The sequence below is a fragment of the Chiloscyllium punctatum genome, chromosome 38 (assembly GCF_047496795.1).
Source record: "Chiloscyllium punctatum isolate Juve2018m chromosome 38, sChiPun1.3, whole genome shotgun sequence".
Classification (NCBI taxonomy): domain Eukaryota; kingdom Metazoa; phylum Chordata; class Chondrichthyes; order Orectolobiformes; family Hemiscylliidae; genus Chiloscyllium; species Chiloscyllium punctatum.
Window position 1 is genome coordinate 25,830,298 of NC_092776.1, and position 24,139 is coordinate 25,854,436.

At 38.5% G+C, this 24,139-nt stretch overlaps 1 protein-coding gene across 1 annotated transcript; it reads left to right on the forward strand.

The window, feature by feature from the left end:
• Positions 1-46: 46 nt before the first annotated feature.
• On the forward strand, positions 47-23,906 carry zdhhc6 (zDHHC palmitoyltransferase 6). Its single transcript, XM_072557428.1, has 11 exons — positions 47-270; positions 375-900; positions 4,148-4,239; positions 11,767-11,926; positions 12,165-12,326; positions 12,814-12,867; positions 14,518-14,685; positions 17,323-17,364; positions 19,934-20,079; positions 21,961-22,007; positions 23,562-23,906. Exons 2-11 carry the CDS (start codon positions 604-606, stop codon positions 23,660-23,662), a joined length of 1,269 nt encoding a protein of 422 aa, XP_072413529.1. The 5' UTR covers positions 47-270; positions 375-603; the 3' UTR covers positions 23,663-23,906.
• Positions 23,907-24,139: the final 233 nt, after the last annotated feature.

A 24,139-nucleotide genomic window follows, 5' to 3' on the forward strand; every position in this document is an offset into this window, starting at 1 on the left:
GATCATGTTTAATCTCCTGGAGCCGCCCTCCTCCTGGAGTTATCAAAGATACAGTATGCTTCCGGGGCACGAATGCAGCCAAACGGAAGGAGGAAGCTGTGTGGCGGCTTTGGGGAATCTGGATTGCAGTCGAGCTGACGTCTGGCTGCTCCTGTTTCTCGGACTCTCTGAGACCCAGGCCCACGGTTATCCCCACCTCAGCGCCCTGGATGTCTGCTCCAGCTGAAAGCAGTCAGAATCTGGAGCAGTTGTGTTTTCTCCTCCATCCCCGTAAGTAATTGACTGAATCAAGGGTTTGATTATCGGGGTGGAGTCGATATTGATTCATTTCCATTAAACTCTAAACATATTTCATTCTTCTTACGTCCCACCAGGATGTCTTTTGAAGACACCGAACGAAAAGCTTCAAACACACAGAAACACTACAACTAAAGTAGTATCATGGGGAGTTTACTGGAGATGAAAATTGTGGTTGACGGAATTTGTTCGAAACTCTCTCTATTTATCAATCAAAAGTGATTTTTTTTTCTGGATGCAAGAATTATTCATTGCCCGACTCTCACTTCAATTAAGCATAACCGCCTGCGTTATGTTGGTTGCTGCATGTTAACTGAAGAATATTACTGCCTTCAATCAAAGACGATGTGTTCATTCATTAGATTTGAAAATCTACATGAATTGAAAAGAATTTGTCACTGGGGGCCAATTATCGCCTTGTCAGTTATTACAATATGTTCCTCCATGGCCATAATAGACTCAGTGCTTTGGTATTGGCCTCTTGACACTCCTGGTGGAAGCATAAATTTCATTTTGTTGATAAACTGGACAGTTCTTATACTTTACAACTACTTTAATGCAATGTTTGTTGGTCCTGGTTATGTCCCAATTGGATGGAAACCGGTAAGAAGAACATGTCTGCTCCTTTTCCTTAATTCTTCTCTTAAATATGTAAAATGTTTAAAATTACAATGGCTGTTTAGATCTATTGTAAGCTGTATGTAGATAATTATTACAAGATTTCTACAACAAATGTAATACTCGCTATCTGGTTGTGTGTCTAATGTAATGGTGATTGAATAAGGTGAGAGTAGAGATCAGGATTCTTTGAACTTGCATTGTGAGTGGCAAGTATATGCTGTTTAATGCTCCCAGCAATCATTGTAGTTGCTCAATGTGTAAGCAATCTGAGCTTTCTACTATGTTGCAAACTTGCCTGAAGCAATGGTAGTCATCTCAGTGAAACATATTGACATTCCAGCTACTTGTCAATTTTTGATTGAAGAATTAATGAATCTCTCCTGATCTTTCATAATTAGTGCCTAGTATGTCCATTTTTCCTGTTTGGGGTCAACTCCTCACAAATCACAGGCAATAACCTAAATAACAAACAACAGTTTCAAATACTGTTATAAACCAGGTTCTCTGCACTCATAGCCCTGTGAAGTGTTTCGTAAGATAACCTTCCAATTAATATATCAGATCCCAGCTGAGACCAGCATGTTGCTGCATATAGCTCAATCCCCCTTGTGCTCAGTTCAGCATCCTGGGGTTTGAACAGACCTTCCCCAAAGTTATAAAGGATATAGGGCAGACTGCAGCAGCACCTGACAACTGTCTGGCAAACTATTCAATCCCAACTAAGTATGTTGATGAGACACACCAAAAAGAGGAAAGATGAGCAATACCAGAAAGAGGAAACAAAATCAGAAATCACTAGAAAAATTCAGCAGGTCTGGCAACATTTGTGGAGTAAAGCAGAGTTACTATTTTGGGTTCGGATACCCTTTTTCAGAACAGAGTATAGCTTGGAGAAGGGTGGTGTGTATGCGAGAGAGGTTGGGGAAGGGGAAAAAATAAATGATAGATGGAGTCCAAATAGAGAGAAAAACAGTTGGGCAGACTAAGAAATGGGTTAATGTCAGCCTAGAAGAATCTATAGCTGTTAATGGGGTCCATTAATGGTTGAAAATCAGTTGTTTGTGGTAGCACTTCATGTAATGACAGACCCTGGTATTTGGGTAAGAAGATGGGAGAAGGTGCTCTGAACCTAAAATTATTGAACAATATGTTGAGTCCAGAAGGTTGCAAAGTTCCCAAGTAGTAAATGGTGATGTTCTTTTAGCTCATGCTCACTGGAGCATTGTAGCAAGCCTCAAGTAGAAATGTTGGCCGGGGAACACAATGGTGTGTTGGAATGGTAGGCAATTGGAAGCTTAGGGTCATTTTTGCGGGCATAATATAGGTATTCTGCAAAGTGGTCGCCCAGTCCACACTTCGTCTCCCTCAAGTAGAGGACACCACATTGTGAGCATCTACCAGATGGAGTGAAGTGCAGGTAAAATGCTGCTTCACCTCGAAGGTGGAAGGAAGTAAATGAGCAGGTGTTACATTTTTTGCGATTGCAAGGGAAGGTGCTGTGGGAGTTGGGAGAATAGAAGGATTGAGCGAAGGTGTCTCGGAGGGAACAGTCCCTGTAATAGGCTAACAAGGGAAGGGAGGGTGAGTCTGATGGTGGCATCCTGCTGGATATGGTGGAATTGGCGGCTGATGATCCTTTGGATGTGGACGCTGGTAGGATAATAGGTGAGGACAAGGAAGGTCCTAGCACCGTTGTGGGAGGAAGAGTGGGTTGGGGCTGAAGTACGGGAATGAGTCACATCCAGCTGAGGGCCCTATCAACAACTGTGTTGGGGAATCGTTGGTTGAGGAAGAAGGTAGACATTTTGGAGGTCCCCTTGTCAAAGTTGGTATCATCGGATGTTGATGGACAGCCGATCCCCAGAGATGTCAAAGAAGGGAAGGGTGCTGATAGAGATAGACTAGGAGAAGATGAGAGCAGAGTGGAAATTGGTTAATTTTTCCAAATCTGGATGGTAGAGGGAAGCAGCACTGATGATATACCAGAGGAAAACGTTGTGGGTAGACATCAGCGTAGGATGGGAGCAAGCAATGTTCCACATACTCAATGAGACAGGCCTAGCTAGGGATCATGGGGTTACCTGGGGCTGTCTCTTGGACCTGAACAAAGTAGGAGGAGTTACAGGATAATTTGTTCAAAATGAGGGTGAGCTTGGCAGGTGGAGGAGGGTGGTGGTGGATGGGGGCAGTTCAGGCCTCTTCTCCAGGAATAAGCAAGAGCCCTGAGACCATCCTGCTGGGGGATGGACATGTAAAGGGGTTGCACATCCATGGTGAAGAGGCAGCAGCTGCAGCTCACTAACTGAAAATTCTGAAAATGACATAAAGGATCATAAGTCAGAGGAATTTCACTCCCAAAATACTGTAGTAAACCAGTAGCTCGCCAGAACTCCATACTAAGTTTTCTGGAATAAAAGGACATTTTGTGAACTTAATATAGTAGCGTCTTTGAAAACATAACTGAAAGGGGAATAGATGCACTTGTTTAAATAGAATGCACGGGAGAAAGTGGGAGTAAAATATCTCTTCCCCTCCCCCACCCCAACCCCTGACTCCAGTGGGACTGTCTGTTCTTTTCAGTCTGGCAGTTAGACACGCCATTGTTCTCAGATTCCAATAATTTAATCTGAACTATTAACATCCGTTTTCTCCTATCACTCCACCGAACCCTCCTCCTTCCCCCCGGTCCATTGCATAAGTGCTGCCCCATCCATACTTCAGTTTAACTCTGATGAGGAATCATTTAGACTTGAAACATTAGCTTGCTCTCTCTTCCTGGGTGCTGCTGTTATCGCCAGCATTTTGTGTTTTCAGTACAGATTCCAGAATTTGCAGTAATTTCCTCCAAAATTGTGTGCACTTTTGTTTTCCTATCTCTGCACATTTTTGGATTAATACTTCTGCAATTCATTTATTGTGGTGTATTTGTCTTCTCTGTTGCAGTAATTGAAATCTCTAACAGGCACTATTAGCAACACTGCTGAGAAAGCTGTGCATGTTTGCCCAACTTTGAACATGTAACTTTACTACCTAAAATAACACTTCTCATGATATAGGCAATTAGTAACCCAGGAATCTGCACATGTGCACTCTCTCGCTCGCTCTGGCATCTCGCACACTCTCACGCATGATAACTGAATCATTCAATCTCTTTTGTTGTAATCAATATCTATATTCTTATACTGAAATCAACTACAATCATTGTAATTATCTATATACTCTGTTCCAGGACAACCCTCAGGATGCAGTTTATCTTCAGGACTGCAGAATCTGTCAAGGTTACAAGGCACCACGGTCTCATCATTGTCGTAAATGTAACAGGTATGGTTGGACCAGTTCACGTAGAAAAGCACAACTGTGGGATCTCATTTTGTACAATTTTGCAATAAATATATTTTGAAATTGGAGAACATTTTCCATCAAGAGAGCTATTTCAATCATTTTCTTGATAGTATTCTCATTACTGTTTCGATTTTTGTTCCCTTTTTCTTTTTTAAAAAAAAGTTCTTTACCTGCTTAAAAAAAAAGTTATGAATTAACCTAATCAGGTAATGCATGGTTTGTTTTTGGTCCTTGTAATGACAAAGATCAATTTTATGCCTATTTACAGATGATATTCCTCACCTCAAGGTGAGATATGATGCATTCACACTAACAAAAATATAAAAACTCAAGTTGCAATCTGAACTATCAAAGAATTACAGCACACATTGTCCGATCTGAAAAGATAGCTCACCATTTAATATTTAAATTGGGAAAAACTTTGTCTAAAATAACTTGTCTCTTTTAGATGTCGATTTGACTAGTGTTTTTGCAGCTATTTTCCATTCAGACAAATAACTTTTTGTAAACTTTACACCTTCCTAAATTAACCAAATTTGATTACTTATTGTTAGATGGTAAATGTGTGCAACTAGATTATAATGATTATTACATCCACTGTAATATTTGCTAATTTCTAGTAGTTTCAAGAATTGAATCACACTGAAGTCCTTTAAATAACTATTACAATCTGAACATTACACTGTTTCATCAATTTATATTGAAATTGTATTGCAACTCATTGTATGGTATCATGTTAAATCTATATGGTCTCATGAAGACATAAGAACATACATATGATTTGGGAACAGGAGTATGCCACTCGGTCCCTAAACCTGCCTCCAACATTCAATAAGACCCAAATTAATCTGATGAGTCCCCATTCCCACGTACTCCATTAAACATTTACTTGTCATAACATGCTTGTCAAGAATATATGTATTTCTACCTTAAAAATATCAAAGAAAATTACTTCCACAGACTTTTGAGGCAGGGAGTACCAAAGACTTGTGACTCTGACAAAATATTTCTCCTTACCTGTCTTTTAAAGACTGACCCCAGGCATAGTCTTATGTTGAATCAATGACCCCTAGTTCTAGATTCTCCCAAAAGAAATGGTATTCTTTTTGCATGTATGTTTCAATCTGGTCTCCTCTAACCCTTTTAAACTACAGCAGATACAATTCTAGCCTGTTTAACCTTTCTATATGGGTTGTGTTTTCTGTTTCATCTAGTAAACATTCTCTGAACTGGACCAATGCAATTACATCTTTTCATAAATAAGGAAGTCAATGTTGTATGTGGTAACAAGGTAAAAGCAGCCCTGTAAAACTTACAAAGTCGTTCCTCATTACATGTGGGGGATAGTGCCAAAATTGAGAGAACTGTTTCACAAACTAGTCAGCAATAGCTTAACATAGTCATGCTCAATGTCCTAGACACACTCACCACCCTGGGTTATGGCATGCCCCACCACCAGGTATCCCCAACAAAGGTGGCAGCATTGTGGTATACTATCGGGAGGGAGTTACCTTAGGAATCCTCAACATTGACTCTGGACACCACAAGGTCCCACAACATCAGGTCAAATGTAGTTAAAGAAACCTCCTGCTGATTACTATGCAGTCCTCGCTCAACTGGTAAATCCATTCTCTTCCTTAGTGAATAACACTTGAAGTAAGAACTGATGGCGGCAATGGTGTGATATGTACTCTGAATGGAGGATTTCATTGTCAATCACCAAGAAATGCATTGGTTGCAGTACTGCTGGTGGAGCTGATTGAGTCCTAAAGATTGTTGCTATTAGACTGGATCTATGCCAGGCGGTGAGGGTAACCAACGTGCTTGACTACATCCTCACCAATCTGCCTGCTGTAAATTGATCTTTCAATGACAGTATTGGTACCAAACAGATCTAGAAACTCGAACTAGGTATTCATGAGGTAGTGTTGGCTATCAGCAGCACAATCTCACTCCAGTATAATCTGCAACCTCATCACCTGGCATATTCCCTACTCTACCTTACTGTCAAGCCAGGGGATCAACCTTGGTTCAATGAAGAATGCAAGAAGGCATGGCAGGACAGCCCCAAGCGTACTTAAAAATGAGGTGTCAACCTGGTGAAGCTACAGAACAGGACCACGTGCACCAAAATGAATAAGCAAGTCACAGACAAAGCCAAGTCATTCCACAACCATTGGATCAGATTTAAGGTCTGCAGTCCTGCCACATCCACGAGTGAATGGTGGTGGACAATTAAACAACTCATTAGAAGAGGAGACTCAAATTTCCCCATCCTCAATGATGGGAGAGTTGACTCTAATGGGCTTGCATGTAAATATTCAACTTGCAACATGGGTGATCTACTGGTGATGGTTAGCAGTTAAAAACAAAAAATATGTTCCAGTGATTTGGTGGTGGAGAAACCATTCAGTTGTGTGATAGCACTTCCAGATATAAAAAATTTAAAAATAATGATGGGAGAGGCCAGCACATCAATGCAAAAGATAAGGTTGAAGCAGTTGCGACGATCTTCAGCCAGCAGTGCCAAAATGATCCATCTTGGTTGGATAGTTGCCAGTGTTCAGGCAATTCAATTCACTCCATGTGATATGAAAAAACTATTGAAGAGACTAGATATTCCAAAAGCTTCAGACCCTGACTACTGGCAATAGTATTGAAGACTTGTGCTCCATAAGGTGCTGCATTCTTAGCCAGCTAGTCCAGTACAAGTGCAACACTGGCATTTATCTGATGATGTGAAAAATTACCTAAGTATCCTATCCTAAAAAAAAGAACAAATCTACTTCAGCCAATTACCGCTCCATCAGTCTATGCTTGATTAAAAGTAAAGTAATGGAAGGTGTCATCAACAATGCTATCAAGTCGCACCTGTTCAGCAATAACTTGCTTACTGACGCCCAGTGGGATTCTGCCAGGGCTACTCAGCTCTTGACTTTGTTACAACCTTGGTTCAAACACAGACAAAAGAACTGAATGCCAGAAGTGAAATGAGAGTGACAGCCCTTGACGTGAAGGCAGCATTCGATTGAGTATGGCATTAAGGAACCGTAGCAAACCTGGAATCGATGGGAATCTAAGGAACCTCTGTTGGTTGAAGTCATACCTGATGCATGCAAAGATGGTTACAGTTTTGAAGGTCCTCCGCGGTAGGAGTTTCTCTTGGTCCTAGGCCTAACCATCTTCAGCTCCTTCATCAATGACATCCCTCCATCAAAAGGTCAGAACTGGAGATGTTCACCAATGATTGCGCAAATGTTCAATACCATTCACAACTCCTGAGATACTGAAGCAGTCCAAGTCCAAATGCAGCAAGACTTGGGTAATGTCGAGGTTTGGACTAAAAAATGGCAATTAACATTTGTGCACACAAATGCCAGGCAATGACCATCTCCAATAAGAAACATTCAAACCATTGCCCTTGACATTCTATGGCATTATAATCACAGAATCCAGCGCTATCAACCTTCTGGATGTTTTGACCAGAAACTGAACTGAACAACATAAATACTGGGCTACAACAGCAAGTCAAGTGCTAAGAATTCTGCTGTTAATAACCCTTGACTCCCCAAAGCCTACCCACCATCTATAAGGCACCAAGTCAGGAGTGTGATAAAATGCTCCCCCCTTTGCTTGGATGAATGCAGCTCCAACAACACTCAAGAACTTTGACACAGTCCAGGACAAAGCAGCCAGCTTGATTGGCATCACATCCACAAACGCTCAATCATTCCAATGCTAATGCACTGTAGCAGCACTATATACTGCCTATATGGTGCACTGCAGAAGTTCTGCAAAGATGCTTAGATAGCTCTTTCCAAACCCACGATCAGTTTTATCTGGAAGGACAAGGGCAGCAGATTCATGGGAACACTACCACTTGCAAGTTCCCCTCTAAGCCACTTGCCAGCCTGACTTGGAAATATATTGCTGTTCCACTAGTCTCATTGGGTCAAAATCCTGAAACTCCTTCCTTAATGGAATTGTGGGTCTACCTAAGCATGTGGACTGCAGCGGTTCAAGAAGCCAAATCACCACTACCTTTTCAAGGGCAACTTGGGACAAGTATAAATGCTGCCCAGCTAGTGACATTTACATCCCATGAGTGAATAATTAAAAAAAACACACAATGTCATCTTGCCAAACCTCTGCATGTCTGAAAGCTAACCTCATTGCATTGTGTTCATGACAAACAATGACATTCTATTTGCATTAAGTCAGCCAAATCCCTCCACATCTACATGCGCTTTATAAACACTCACAATTTGGATGTCATACTTAATTCATTTTCCTGTTTAAAATGAGCATTTTCACATTCTCCCACATTATGCTTTATTTGCCAGATCTTTGCCCACTCACTTTATCTATCTAATTTATCATCCTAATTTTGCATGTTGAGAATGATTTGTGTTGTGGAGAATGTTTACAGAATGAGTGGGAACATATTGAGGAAAGGTTTGTGTGAATTGTCAAACTGCTCTTCCTGCACTGAAGGAAAACTTCCCAATTACTAACCCATTTTAAATAAGTAACAACTTTTCTTTTTTCCCCTGATGTATATCTTGCCAGTTGAATATTAGACTTAGTCTTAGGCAGTAGTTTGTAGGAATAATAATTTAACATTGAGTGTGAAAATGCATAGAATCAAAAACAGCTTTCCCATTGTCAATTCTGTCTGGAATAATTTAAAATTAATTTGTTTTTGTTTATTCCCATTTGCTCCATAAATAAAACCATTAAAGTCAGGAGCATAATACAGAAAGTTACTTTTGTTATCTACTTTGTTTACCTATTCTCTGTTCAGTTTGATTAAGATGACGATAATTGAACATAATGAACCATAATACAGCAGGTCCAATTCAACTATATTTGACGATATTATCAAAGAGTAATTTCTTCACCAATCGCTCTAACAGTGAAGTTATTACTTATGCCAATTTCTGCTTAAGTTTATAAACTTTATTTTGTATTTGCTATTTTGGTTCCAACGATTGTTTATATTCAAATGTTATGAATTTTTCTTTGAAAATTTATTTCTAACATAGTAAAAACAACTTCTGTAATGGAACTAAAAAATGTATTGGTGCGTTATTCCTTTGATCTATGTAACCAATTTATTATTCTCACCTCTTTGTGACCTTTTGATTATTGCTGGTTGTCAGTACTTTGCAGACACCTCTGCTAGGTAATTCCTTGTTGTTTCTATCCTATCATAGTTTTACTTCTCAAGTGTAACCAGCTCATTCGGTGATCTCTCCTCCCTTCCTTACAGTCAGCTCTAGTTTATTTTCAGGATCTCTCACCACTATCTTTATTAAATTTCCACTGAAACCCTGCACTGTTTACACTTCAAAATCTTTGCCCAATCAGATTTCTAGCATTCACTAGTCCTTGTCTTGGCTTGTGCACTGCATTTCCTTGCAGTTCAGGTATGAGATGAATTTTCTTCACTTCCTACTCTGTTGTCAGTGTTGTTGCTGTTTGTGAGAATTTTCTTCTGAAATACCTACATTTTTAAAAGGCTTCCTCATAAATATCTTGATTTTGTCTCCAGTTGCTTCTAAACTTTCTGCTCCTTTGACTAGTGACTGTGTTTCTAGACTTTTAAATATTTGTTCTCCAGAAATAGTAGATGCCAGTAAGGATGGATGTATTGTAAGTTCCGTGCTCTCTTGGGAGTTGCCCTTTCCTTTATCTGCTACCATCCTTGTGGTGATATTGTTTTCACAATTATATTAAGTAGAAAATTACAAAACTTTGAACTTGGTAGAAATGAAGCACTATGTCCATGTCAAAGTAGCCATGATGTGGAGTTGCCGGTGTGGACTGGGGTGGGCAAAGTTAAAAATCATGCAAACACCAGGTTATTGTCCAACAGATTTATTTGGAAGTGCAAGCTTTCATAGCTACCTGATGAAGGAGTAGCACTACAAAAGTTTATATTTACAAATAAACCTGTTGGGACGATAACCTGGTGTTTGTGTGATTTTTTTTTTAAACCATGTGAAGGTAGTATAAATTGAGGGAATATGTCAGTTCTGACATCTGCATGCTCTTCCTGCATGTCCTGTCCTGTAGTAGAAGTTGAAAACCTTTTACAAATGAGCTTGGTAAGTAACTGCAGAGTATCACCTATAGCATCAATATCAAAACTACACACTGCAGCTCTGCATTACTAAGAACTGTGATGCATGGTTCCGACCAGTTTGTATCAAGTCAGGGGAAAAGATGAGCACTTCATGGTACAACCATGCTTCTTTGGCTGCACTATTTGGGGAACACACCCCTGAAATGGTTTGTGTCTCAAGTATAGCTTCTCAGTCAGAATTTCTCAAGCTTGCACCTCCAGGCCAAGCTTCAATCAGCAGCAGGGAAACAGCTGACAGATGAGGGGATGACCAAGTGGCCCAGTAGTGAGCGATTATTTTCTAATTCCTGAAAGTTAGTGGCCTAGATTTCAAGTAGAAATAAGTGGACTATCTGTACTCTATTATTGCATTAAATCATACAACTCCTTCTGCCCATTTCAATGAGGGGCATACGCTCAAATTGTTAGCTGATGATCCAGCACTATACTGATCATTGTGCACTAAACTGAGGCTATGACTTCTTTGTAAGATTGAAATACTGCCAAGGGTCTTTCTAAGATAAGCCAGTGCTTATCTCTCGTTAAACACCACAGAAATAAATTGTCTGATAGCTGTTATAATTATTGCCAGTACTATTTGTGGAAGTTTACAATGTGCTAATTGCATACTTGGATTTCTACACTACAGTCTTGACTACACTTTAGAAAATAAAATACAAAATTCAGAGGAAAGGTCCCCCTCTAACCTAGCTTTGATAAACCTTATTTATGTGATATTTAGTTAGTAATCATATTTTTCCCTTTGCTGTACAGCATTTTTCTACCTTTTGAAATTATTATTTGAATGCAAGTCTTCATTTTTGAAAGGATTGCATGGGTCTCTTAAATGGAATAGTACACTTTCCATTTAAATAATATGTGTGAATGTAATGAAAGCACAATAAATGTATAATGATTGTCAGATGTAATTCAAATTACTTGACATGCTTCATGCTTAGTCAATGGCAATGGAATTGTTTTGTGGGCTGTCAACTATGTTAACAAAGAAAGGTATCTTGTGTATTACATTACCTTTGTATTTTAATACCAAAATTTTAAAAATCAGGTAAAAATTATCTGGGGACTTCATTACAGATACAAAACTCTTCATTGCTTTTGGTTTGCACTGTGCATCTTATTACATCTAAATTGTCTATAATAGGTTTTTATATATATAAAATATACATTACACATGAATTGCTGCATTTGATTAAAATCAAAGTAAAATGAGGAGTCTTAACCTATTATTTAATTTATTATTTAATTCCTTAGCTTATTATAAGTATTGCAGTGGACTGTGCCCTTTCCTGGTCATTCGGTATTTTGGCTTGACAGAGTTGCACTTGTGCTGACCTAATATTTACCCTCTGTGCTTCCAGATGTGTCATGAAGATGGATCATCATTGTCCATGGATCAATAATTGTTGTGGTAATTTGAACCATGGCTACTTTACCTCATTCCTGTTGTTAGCACCATTGGGTTGTATTCATGCTTCTGTGATTTTAATCATGACCATGTACACACAGCTTTATAACAGGGTAAGTAAGACAATATTATTCCAAGTAGATGATATCACATTAGTAATTATGGCATTGTTCACTCCTGTGGGAGTAATCTCAAATATCATAGCCAATTTTGCACATAGTGTAGCATTTGATCGTGAGGAAATTCTTAATTGGAGTTGTTTGTATATTGACATCAATTTGCTTGCTGATTATATTTTATTTTGAAAAAAATACACATTTTAAAGTATTGCAGTATTTGCTTTTATTTCAGATATCATTTGGTTGGAGTTCAGTAAAGATTGACATGAGTCTGCCTCGAAGGGATACACAATTCGTTGTTCCTTTTGGAATTTATGGATTTGCAGCCTCACTCTTTGCTTTGGGATTGGCAATTGGTACAACAATAGCTGTCGGCATGTTATTTTTCATTCAGGTACAATTTGAAATTGAATGTTTTGATAAATCAATTTGTTGCAATTTTTTTTCCCCATCCTGATTAATTCCATTGAAAAAATTGCACCTTATTGTTTAAAGATAACTTTTGTTTTATTTTAGTACTATCAATTCTATTAATTTGATGTATAAGAGTCTCACAGTTAGACCCACACTCGGAGCATTGTGCACAGTTCCAGTCTCCATATCCCACATTTAGACCCACACTCGGAGCACTGTGCACAGTTCCAGTCTCTTTATTGTCCAATAAGACCCACACTCAGAACTGTGCACCGTTCCAGTTATTTTCTACATTGCATTCCAAACATTCTACTGATGTTGCGCTATGAACTTTACCAAGAATTAGTGCCTATTCTACTGACTGAGAGACTACTGTATTACAATAGACTGTCTCCTAAATGTTTGATTTGACTAACATTAGCATGGGCATTAGGGTTCATTGTTCTGATCCTTTTTTGTTGTTGTAGATGAAAGTGATCCTCAGAAATAAAACCACAATCGAAGTTTGGATTGAAGAAAAGGTAGGCTTACATGAATAAGTTGTACCGAAGGGGTCTGTTTCCATGTTCTATAACTCTCTGACTCATTAAATTATAAGTTTATAATCACAATTATTTTACATTTTAATGTCCCAAATGGTTAAAGTTGTGAAGACATTATCAAAACAATCAAAGTTTATCTTGGAATAAATCTTGGATGACATAACTATTGTACATTTACTGTATATACTTAGGTACCCTGTAAAAGCACTGGTGGTTGAGGCTTTTTGAATCATGTTGCTTTTGCATTGTTTTCATAATGGTGTTAGGTTGCAAATTCCGAGATTCTAAGCTACCACTCATTACTCAACAGTGATAAATGCCATGATTTTGATGATGATCCAGAAACATTGTTCTTTTTTGGGTTCTTGAAGACACAAGGAGAGGAGAGTTTGAATTATGCTGCTGTATTCCAGCATGCTTACTTTGAGCCTTGTTATGTTAGAGAGGATTTTAGGAATTAGGAGATATGCCTTTTTTTTTTGTAGATAACCCCCTTTATCTTCAGCCTTTACCTTGCAGACTGATCCTGAAGAATTACCATTTATTAACCCTTCCTAGCCATGATCAGAGACACTATGAACTCTAGTTGTCTTAATAGTGCATGACCAGAGCATAAATGGTCCATGACCAATCTTGGATTGGCAAACTTGTGATTGCCCAATTATGCATTGGTTTCTTTCCATGTATCTGCTGCTCGTGTCCTGCTAGGTGATCATGGTTGCAAGTTTGAAAGTTACTGTCTAACGAGTCTTGGGTGAGCTACTGCAGTGTGTTGTGGAGAAGGTGCACACTACTACAATTGTGTGTTAATTGTGATAGAAGTGAATGTATGAGGTGCCAGTCAATAGGCTGCTATGTTCTGGATGGCATCTTGTGTTATTGGAGCTGCACCCAAACAGATAAGTGGCAATTATTCCATCACTCCTCACTTGTACCTTTTATAAGTGCTGGACCATTCACTCTAATTTTGCTAAGGCTCCATGCGCTATAAAATGTCTTGATATGCAGGGCAGTTATGCTTGCCTCCTGTTTGGAATTCTGCTGTTTTGCTCAAGTTTAAACCAAGCTATAATGTGGTCAGGAACTGAGTGTCTGAGCCAAACTTAATTTTATGACTGAGCATTTGCTGCTTGAAAACACCATCATTTACCCCTTCCACAACTTCCCTGATGATCAAGATTTAATTGATAGGGCAGTAAATCTACTGAAGGTTCTGAAGAAGCATCACTCAAAATATTATTTCTGTTTTCTCTCGGTAGATGCTGCCAGACCTGCTGAGTTTCTCCAATAATTTCTGTTTTTATTTGTTTCACATGTCCTGCATTCGCAGTTTTGTTTTATTTTACATTTAGGTATATCATAATGATTTATTGAGGAACTTTGGGTGAATTCAGTTCAGTTAAACGAGCACAGCCTGCTCAGGAAATAAAACTATCATGTCTTACGTGCAACTGGAGCAAGTTTTGAAAGTAGTTATATCATTACAGGTGATAGCAGATGTGATAGTCAGTGATGTAATGCCTTTACTTTACCCTGTTTTATTTATTTGTAATTTGTTTTGCAGATGACCATATTCAACACAATAATAAATTTTCCAAATTTAATAGTATACCTGTCTCCTTATCATAGGCCAAAGACAGAATCCAGTATTATCAAACTGGTGAGGAATTCATCTTCCCATATGACCTTGGAAGCAAGTGGAAAAACTTCAGACAGGTGTTCACGTGGTCTGGAGTTCCCGATACAGATGGAATTTTCTGGCCTGTTCGAGAAGGCAGCCATCAGTACTCATTAACGGTTAATTTTTAAAATACTCTTGTAATGTTCTATGTAAGTTATTTATATCATATGAAATATTCAGAAGCAAATAAAAATGTACAATGTATATTTTTTTCAAAAATCATTTTTCTGTTAAGTTTTAAAATTTCATTAAACCATGTGTTTTCTTCTGAACTCCCTGGCAAGGTCAGATTTCACTAATCATTTCTGTAGCCTGCTTCAATATGAGTTTTTATTCTCTTGATATTAAAATGTTGTTAATTTGTTTGGTCCAATTTCTAGTGTTCTTTCAATCCAAGTGCAAGACCCATTCCAGGACTTGGGAACATAATCTATACTGAGATGCCATTGCGACACTGAAGCGAGTGATGTATAATTTCAAGTGTAGCCTTTCACATTGTTAAACACTAACACAACAGAGGTTGAAAGGTTGGCAAGGCAGGGTATAGGTGTATATCTTTCTAGGCAGCCAATCAGATGTTGGAATAGAATGAGGCCATTCTGCTCATCAAACTTTGCTCCACCGTTCATCATTTGTATGTTATAATGATATGCTTCTCAACCCCATTCTCCTGCATTCTCCCCATAACCTTTGATTGCCTTACTAATCAAAAACCTAACTATTTCTGTCTTAAATACATTCAATGATTGGACTTCACAGCCTACTGTGACAATGAGTTTCAGAGGATGACTTCCCTTCACTTTCCTCCTCATCACCATTCTAAAGGGTTATCCCTTCACTGTGAGGCTGCACCCCTCAAGTCGTGGTCTCTCTACTTGTGAAAGCATCTTCTACGTGTCCGCTCCAATCTGGCCCTTCTGTATCCTGTAAGTTTCAGTGACATCACCACCCACCCTCCCCCACATCATTCTAACCTTCAGCGAGTACAGACTCCAGAGTCCTCAACCGCTCGCCATATAACAAGGCCTTCATTCCTGCAATCAGCCTTTATAAACTTCCTCTGGACCCCCTCCAAGACCAGCATGCCCTTCCTTAGGTATTCGGCCCAAAGCTGCACACAATGGTCCAAATATATTCTGACCAGAGCCTTGTGCAACCTCAGCAGTACATTTCTGCTCTTGATTTCTCACCCTTTTGAAATGCATGTTAACACTGCATTTGCCTTCCCAACTACCAAATGAACCTGCATGTTAATGTTAAGAGAATTCTGAAGTAAGGCTCCTAACTACCTTGTGCTTCAGATTTCTGAAGCATTTCCCCAATTAGAAAATAGCCTATGCCTCTATTCTTCCTACCATGGTTGTATTCTATCTGCCACATCCTTGCCCACTCTCATAGCCTATCCAAGTCCTTCTGCGGCCTGTGCACCTCCTCAGCAGTACGTGTCCCTCCAGCTGCCTTTGTGTCATCTGCAAACTTAGCCACAATGCCCACTATTCCTTTGTCCAGAGTCTTAGTAGTTAAGAGTTTTATTTCAAGTTGCACATCACAAAACTCTTAACACTTGGATTACATGTTCCTCATATATATATGCTCAGTTCTCACCCAATTATTATATTTTCTAATCGACTTGTTCAAAGATGTTATGAAACACCTCTAAGGTAGGTGGAACCTGAATCCAGGCCTCCTGTCCTTAAGGGAGGGATAGTACCAGAACATCCCTCTCTCACCCAATTATTTTATTTTCTAATGAACCAATTCACTGATACAATTACACACCTCTGGAGCAAGTTGAACTTGAACCCAGCCTCCTGGCTCAGATGTAGGGTCATTACCACTGCACAACAAGATCCTGTCTAACCCAATTTTTTTCCCAATCAATCTATTCAGAGATATTATTGTACACATCTGGAGAGGATAGGTTTTGAACTGAGGTCTGCTGGCTCAGAGGTAGCGTCACTACCACTGTACCACAAGATCCATTTTGACCCAGTTATCCTTTTTATAAACCATCACCTGGTCTCTTGTTCCATTTGATCTCCAGCATCTCTGTCAGACCCGATCTAAATATCCAAAGGCAATTTGCCAAAATAGGCGAACGGTGTTCTCCCAGCATCTTGGGCAATATTTGTTCCTCAATAAAACATTAACTGCTCACTTGTCTCTTTTCTTTGTGAGATCATGCTTCTGCTAATTGATGGCTGTACCTACATGGGAAACAACTATGACTCTAATTGCCTCAGTAAGTCTTGGCTGTGAAGACACAAAAGAATGCTGTAAACCCAAGTCCATTCGTAGTAAAATCAAAACAATTCGGATTATATCATCTAGTTTCAATATTTAGTTTACATTTCTTCTTTAATCATGTGATTTCAAGATTGATCACTGGGGTGACCTATTTTCAAGCCACAACTTATGCTACTTTTCAGCCAAGCCTTTGGGAGGTACTGGAAAAGACTGCAGTGGACTTGTCTTTGAATATTTCCTCCTGGCCCTCTATAATCAACTGCAGATTTATGATCTCACATTGAAATCACAAGTGATCTCCTTTAGTATTTTTAATGAATTTGGGAAGGATCCATAATGAATCATTTTCCTTGAGATTTGGGTGATGGGGAATGTTTAAGTTTTGCACTCACTCTTGATTTCATCTGAAACCCCAGTCGAATTACTTGTAATTTCTCTTGTGACAATGACTGAAATTTGTTCAATTTATATGGAAATGTATGTTAAATTCTTGTATCTATTTACAGATAGAGCAGCTGAAACAGAAAGCTGATAAAAGAGTGAGAAGTGTAAGTAATGTAGTGCCTGCAGGTTTGCGCCAGATGGCAGCATTTAGATGTGGCTTGTTAAAGTAATTTCTTGATATGAAAATAATGAAATCTGAAATGAATTGTGTTTGCAGTTAGTTATCACAAAGAATCAAGAACTTGTCTTAGTCACTTCACATGTTTGCATAATATTTAATATGTTGCAAATGGTTTACAAATACATTTTTGTGATGACAATATCTTTTTACTTGAAACATTTGGTTTAAGCCAACACTTTAAAAATAGGTTTGTTATTTTGGCTTTATGCAGATTATTGTTTTAAGAAGATACATTGAAACTTATGCATTCTGAAATGAATAAAAGACGAGTAAATAAAAATCAGTGTTTCACCACTCTTACAGGAGATACCTTTTTGAAGTAACAAAACTACTTAGGTTGACTATTTAAAAAATCATTCTCATGAGGCATATTAGCGATCTTTTCGAAGTCTGTTCCATTTAGCACAATGATAGTGCCACACAATACAAATAAGGTATTCTCAATGTGAATACGACCCTTGGGACTCCACAGCGGTGGTCATCTATGGGCGGCACGGTGGCACAGTGGTTAGCACTGCTGCCTCACAGCGCCTAAGACCCGGGTTCAGTTCCCACCTCAGGCGACTGACTGTGTGGAGTTTGCACGTTCTCCCCGTGTCTGCGTGGGTTTCCTCCCACAGTCCAAAGATGTGCAGGGTCAGGTGAATTGGCCATGCTAAATTGCCTGTAGTGTTAGGTAAGGGGTAAATGTAGGGGTATGGGTGGGTTGCGCTTCGGCGGGTCGGTGTGGACTTGTTGAGCCTGTTTCCACACTGTAATGTAAATCTAAATCTAATCTATGCTGATACTGTCACGGACAGTTGTATCTGCAGCAGGCAGTTTGAGAGAATGAGGACAAATGTGTTAGTTCCCTCGCCACCTGTCTAACAGCAATGACCTTTTGGACTCAATCAGCTCCATCAGTAGTGCTGCTGCCAAACCATTATTATTGATGGACATTAAAATCTCCCAGTAAGAGTACATCCTACACCCTTGTCACTGTCAGTGCTTCTACTAAGTGTTGCTCAATGTGGAAGAGCACAGATTTGACAGCTGAGGGAAGATGGTGTGTGTAATTGAAAGGAGGTTTCCTTGTCCATATTTGACCTGGTACCATGGGATATCATGGTGTCTGGTGTTAATGTTGAGGATTCCCAGGCACTTCCCTCCTGACTGTATACCACTGTATCACCACCTCTGCTGGGCCTGACATGCTGTTGGGACAGGAAACATCCAGGCATGGTTATGTGTTGTCTGGGATATTGTCTGTAATGAATAATTCTTTGGGTATGACTGTCAGGCTGAGAGAGAGCTCACGCAATTTGGCACTTGCTGCCCACATGTTAGTAAGGAGGACTTTCCAGGGTTGACAAAGCTGATTATGCCATTGCCATTTCTTGTGCCTAGGTCAATGTCAGGTGGTTTCTCTGGTTTCATTTCTTCTCATCTGATGTTTGGTACAACTGAGTTGCTTGCTAGGCCATTTCAGAGGGCAGTTAAGCTATGGGTTTGGAATCAGATGTATGTTTGTGTTTCTGTGCTGTATGACTATGATTCTGTGTATGACTATGATTCTGTGTAAATAGATATTGGGCAATGCGAGCATACCAGATAGGACAACAGTTTCCTTCCTTAAAGGATATTAGTGAACTTGATGATTTTTTTCTAACAATTGACCATGGTTTCATCATTATCAATAGGCTCTTAATTCCAGATTTTTATTGAATTCAAATTCCATCATTTGCCATGGCAGAATTTGAACCTGAGTTTCCAGAATGTTATCTGTGTCTCTGTCTCTGGGTTACTGGTCTGGCTATATGATGATGCTGATTTGAATTAAGTGTATCTGTCAGACTTACTCTATTTTCACTTCCTTGTGAAATAAGGCAGGTTAATAATTAGTGGTATCTTGCCTCATATAGTTAAGTATTTTCTTGGTTTATCTTGGAGAGATTCAAAGAAGCATCTGCTTAGATAAGGAATGGGCACTTTTGTAGAGATTTTTTTAAAAAGATGCAAGCGGCAAATGTTTTACACAGAGGATTGTTCATGTGGAGGATGTGAGTACAATTACAACATTTAAAAGTAATTTGGATGGATGCATGAATAGGAAAGGTTTAGAGGGATATGGGCCAGGAGCAGGTAGGTGAGACTAGTTTCGTTTGGGATTATGTTCAGTATGGACTGGTTGGACCGAAGAGTCTGTTTCTGTGCTGTATGACTCCATAACTCTATGTAAGTGGATATTGGGCAATACAAGTATACCGACACCTAACAAATTTGAAGTCATTTATGGAATAACTGACTTGAGAACCTGCAATAGTGTATGCAACAGTATTAACTTATCAGATCTTTAGGTACAACATCATTTAAAAGAATCATGATTTTTAACTTGATTAATGTGTCCAGTACCTGTGCTATAAGGCTGCCATAAATCTGGTTACCTATTCAGGTTGAAAATTTGTTGCTTATGTATTTTTACGGTTTATTATATGTATATTTTATATGGACAGGTCCAGTATAAAGTGATTGAAGATTACAGTGGAGCCTGCTGTCCAATCTCAAAAGGATACAAAACATTTTTTTGCACACCTTATACTGAAGAACCCAGAATGCAATTGAAGAAAGGAGAATTGATTCTAGTTACAAGGGGTCTCCCGTAAGTTGAGTCAAACTTGATTGTTCTCATGAAAAATATAGCAAGCTTTGTTGATCAGAACACTTATTTCATCTTAAAGTAACTTTTGATCTTCTGAAACATCTGATGGATATAGCATATGACTTGAGGGAAATTGTCCTCATTTAATTCTGAGACCTCTTTAATGAAGCCGATCTTTAAACTTATCAAAAGTTATATGCTTATAAAAATCCTAATTCCTTGTTTAATCTGCTGACCTTTTTTCAGATTCACTGCAAATCTCTCTTATATCCCCAAGAGATGTACTATATTCATACTTTACTTCAAAATAATCAAACACAGGAACATGGAAGATAGGAGCAAGAGCGGGCCATTCTCCCCTTCAGACCTGTTCCACCATTTAATATTATCATGTTCCTGCATTCTTCCCATACCCAGTGATCCCTTTAGCCCTAAGAACTATATCTAACACCTTCTGAAAACATTCCGTGTTTTGGGTCTCAACTGTTTTCTGTAATGGAGAATTCCGTAGGCTCACCACTGGTGAAGAAATTTCTCTCCATCTCAGTTCTAACTGGTCTACTCCATATCCTGAAGACTTTGATCCCTCATTCTGGACTCCCTGGTCATTGGGAACATTCTTTCTGTGCTTTAATTTCACATGCTAATCTCTTAAATGTGACCTTATTGAAAGCATTCGTAAAGTTCAAATAAACTGCATGCACTGGCTTCCCTTATCGACTCTGCTAGTTACTTCCTCAAAAAAAGTTCCAGTAGATTTATAAAACATGATTTTCCTTTCATAAGTCTAGGTTGACTCCGTCCAATCCTGTCAATAAGTGCTCAATTATTAAATCTTTTATTACAGTCTCTGGCATTTTCTGCACTACTGATGTCAGGCCAACTGATCTAAATTCCCTGTGTTCTTTCTCCATCCTTTTTTTAAATAGTGGGGTTACATTAGCTACCCACCAATCCATTAGAATGTGTCTAGAGTTTATATAATCTTGAAAGATGACCACCAATGTATCCTCAGTTTCTGAGGCCATTTCCTAACTACTGTGGGATGTATATTATCAGGTCTTGGGGATTTATTAATATTTAATCCTATCAATTTTCCCAACACCATTTCCATACTAACAGTGATTTCCTTCGGTTTCTCTCTCTCTCTCTCTCTCTCACTCACTACAACCTGTATTCCCCAACATTTTTGGGAGATAGTTTGTACTTAATTGGTCTGCCATCTCTTTGTTTTCCATTACAATTTTCCTGTTCTTTATTGTAAGGGAGTACATTTGTCTTTACTAATTTTTTTCTTCAAATATCTACAAAATCAACTTTTCCTTCTGTCTCCTTTTTAAGTTACTTTGTTTTTATTTATCTTGGGTGGTGAAAATCATGCAGTTGTAGAACTTTTTTGTCCTGGCGTATTTCTGAAATAACTGCCAGTCTCTTTTCATATCCCCACCATTGTGACCTGTAGAGCATACTGGTAGTTGTACCATTTCAATTACTAGTTCATTATTATAACCATACCAATTCTGTTTTAATGTGGTCCCTTGCCATTCCTGGCATCTATGGTGTTGTCAAGGTATCTTTCTTACTTTTTGCTTCACATCCCTGCACTAATTACACAATGTTTATGCAAAACTAAGATTTGAACAAGATATGGAAGAAAATGAGTTTAATATAATTTACTCAATGTATGAAATTTGATTAATGGCAGCAATATGCTTAAAATGAGAGAATCAAAAATGAGGTATCTAAAACAATGTGAACAGGGTAAATATTAAGTAGCAAAAACTAGGATGTTAACTGCAGTTTTTACTTGTACATAAAAATTCTCAAAGACATGCCATTTTCGTACATACAACAGAAAATCTTTTTACTGTTTCCCTTCAGGCATTGGATGTATGGCAACAAGAACCTGAAGACAAAAAATGCCCACGGTAAAGAAACAAAACTTGCATTAATGTCTGTTAGGAAATGCCAACTTATGTTATTTCCTCCTTTTTTATTTGAATTTACAATGTAATTACATTTTTGGTCAGAAATTAAAAAAGATTTTTTTAAAAGTTTCACAATAATATTTCACCTCACTACCAGTTAAGAAGCAAACACAGATACAGAAAAGTTCTGAATAAGAGTTATACTTGACTTGAAACATTAGCTCTATTTCTCTCTCCGCAGAAGCTGATAATCCTGCTGAGTTTCTCCAGCATTCTCTGCTTTAGTTTCAGATTTCCAGCATCCATAGTATTTTGCTCTTATTCCTTTAAGGAGATTTTTTTGTTTGGTTACTGAATAATACAGCACAGAAACAGATCCGTCAACCTAACCAATCCATGGTGACTATAATCCCAAATTAAACTAGTCCCACCTGTATGCATCTGGACCATATGCATCTGGACCATATCCCTCCAAACAGTTCTTATTCATGTACCTATATAAATGACTTTTAAATGACCTAACTGTACCCGCATCCACCACTTCCTCTGAAAGTTCTTTCCACACACGAACCACTTCATGATTTAAAAAAAATACAATTGCCCCACATGTCTTTTTAAAATCTTTCTTCTCTCACTTTAAAACTATATCCCCTGACCTTGAAATCCCCTACCCTAGGGAAAAGACACCTGCCATTCATCTTATCTATACCCCTCATTATTTTATGAACCTCTAGAACATCACCTCTCATCTCCTGTGTTCCAGTGAAAAAAGTCCCAGCATATCATAAATCTCCTTATAACTCAAACCATCCATTCCCAGCAACATCCTCGTAAATCTCTTCTGAACCTTGTCCAGCCTAAGAATATCCTATATGTAACAAGGAGACCAGAACTGTTGAAAGAGGTGAGGAACTGTTATAACATGAGATTCCTTCAAATTCTGGTTAAACATCCACACTCAGCAATCATCATTTTAAAAGCTGTCGAGATCATGAATGATTTAATTGCAATTGTCAACCTAGTTCAGTGGCAGCAGTCTTGCATGCAATTCAAAAAGTAACTATGAAATCTAATTTGGCATTTTCAGGTCAGTACTGATGGTATAGATTTGCAGTTTTGATATTAGATATTCTCTGCAGCCCCTCGTAAAAATTGTAACTATGTCTTTTGTGATTGTGGAATGTAAGTGTTGCATGTAACTTTTGGAAAGATACTCTCTCAGCTTATCTATTTGTGGTGTTAGCCGTTTAGGCTTCAACCCTAAAGTTCCAAGGAGTCCACGTAATGTCCCAACATAATTACAGCAAGAGCTAACGGAGCTTTCCCTTCACCACCCACCAGAGAAAAATGATGCAAATGAGAAAGGACACCAATCTCCAGGACCAGCTTTTTGCTGTTCTCCTGATTTTAAGTGCTGGGGAAAGAAAAGAGTTTAAATATCCTGGAGATATAGGGAATAATCAAAAATGTGCATAATAAATCGTGGTAGGATCTGAACTATTTTCTATTTGAGCTTTGACATTTAATTCTATTGTCTTTTTATTTTTGTTTAAGTTGGACAGCATGAACGAGGTTGGTTCCCAAGAAGATGTGTGGAAAAATGCTTGTATGACACTGCCACAGAAAAACCAACAGAAGAAAAGAAGATTTTGTAACAGTTCCTTTTGCCTGTGCTTTTGACAGAATTTATGATGATCTACAGGATCTATTTTCCTTAGCTTGAAAGTTTTAATCTTTTTTCAGATTTAGTTTATACTTGACCTGCTTTGGTAAAGCAACAGTTTTCACAAGCATTTCTTTTTATAACCGAAAGAATTCCTTTGGATTCTCAATGTTTGTGAAACAGCCTAATTATGGTAATCTAGATTGTCAATAACAATAAATCGTCTTCTGCTTTCATATGGGTTTGTGGTATTCCATCTTTAGTGAAACTAAGGAATCATTCTTGTGGTCCAGACTGGGGCTGAAATTCACTAATTTTGATCTAAATTACATGGCAGCATGTGATAGTATCACAAATCTTGCATGAGAAATTAAGCCTGCATGGTAAGCAAGGACTTTGACTTAGTACCAAAATTTCATTACATTCCAAATATAAAGACAATGATCAAAGGATTCTCCCCTAATGTGTT

Bases quoted from the DNA above. Each gene is read 5' to 3' on its own strand.
- zdhhc6 (XM_072557428.1), top strand. From the start codon at position 604: ATGTTAACTGAAGAATATTACTGCCTTCAATCAAAGACGATGTGTTCA. The intron at 11,927-12,164 runs GTAAGTAAGACA...CTTTTATTTCAG, and splicing joins ACACACAGCTTTATAACAGG to ATATCATTTGGTTGGAGTTC. The intron at 12,868-14,517 runs GTAGGCTTACAT...TCCTTATCATAG, and splicing joins AAGTTTGGATTGAAGAAAAG to GCCAAAGACAGAATCCAGTA.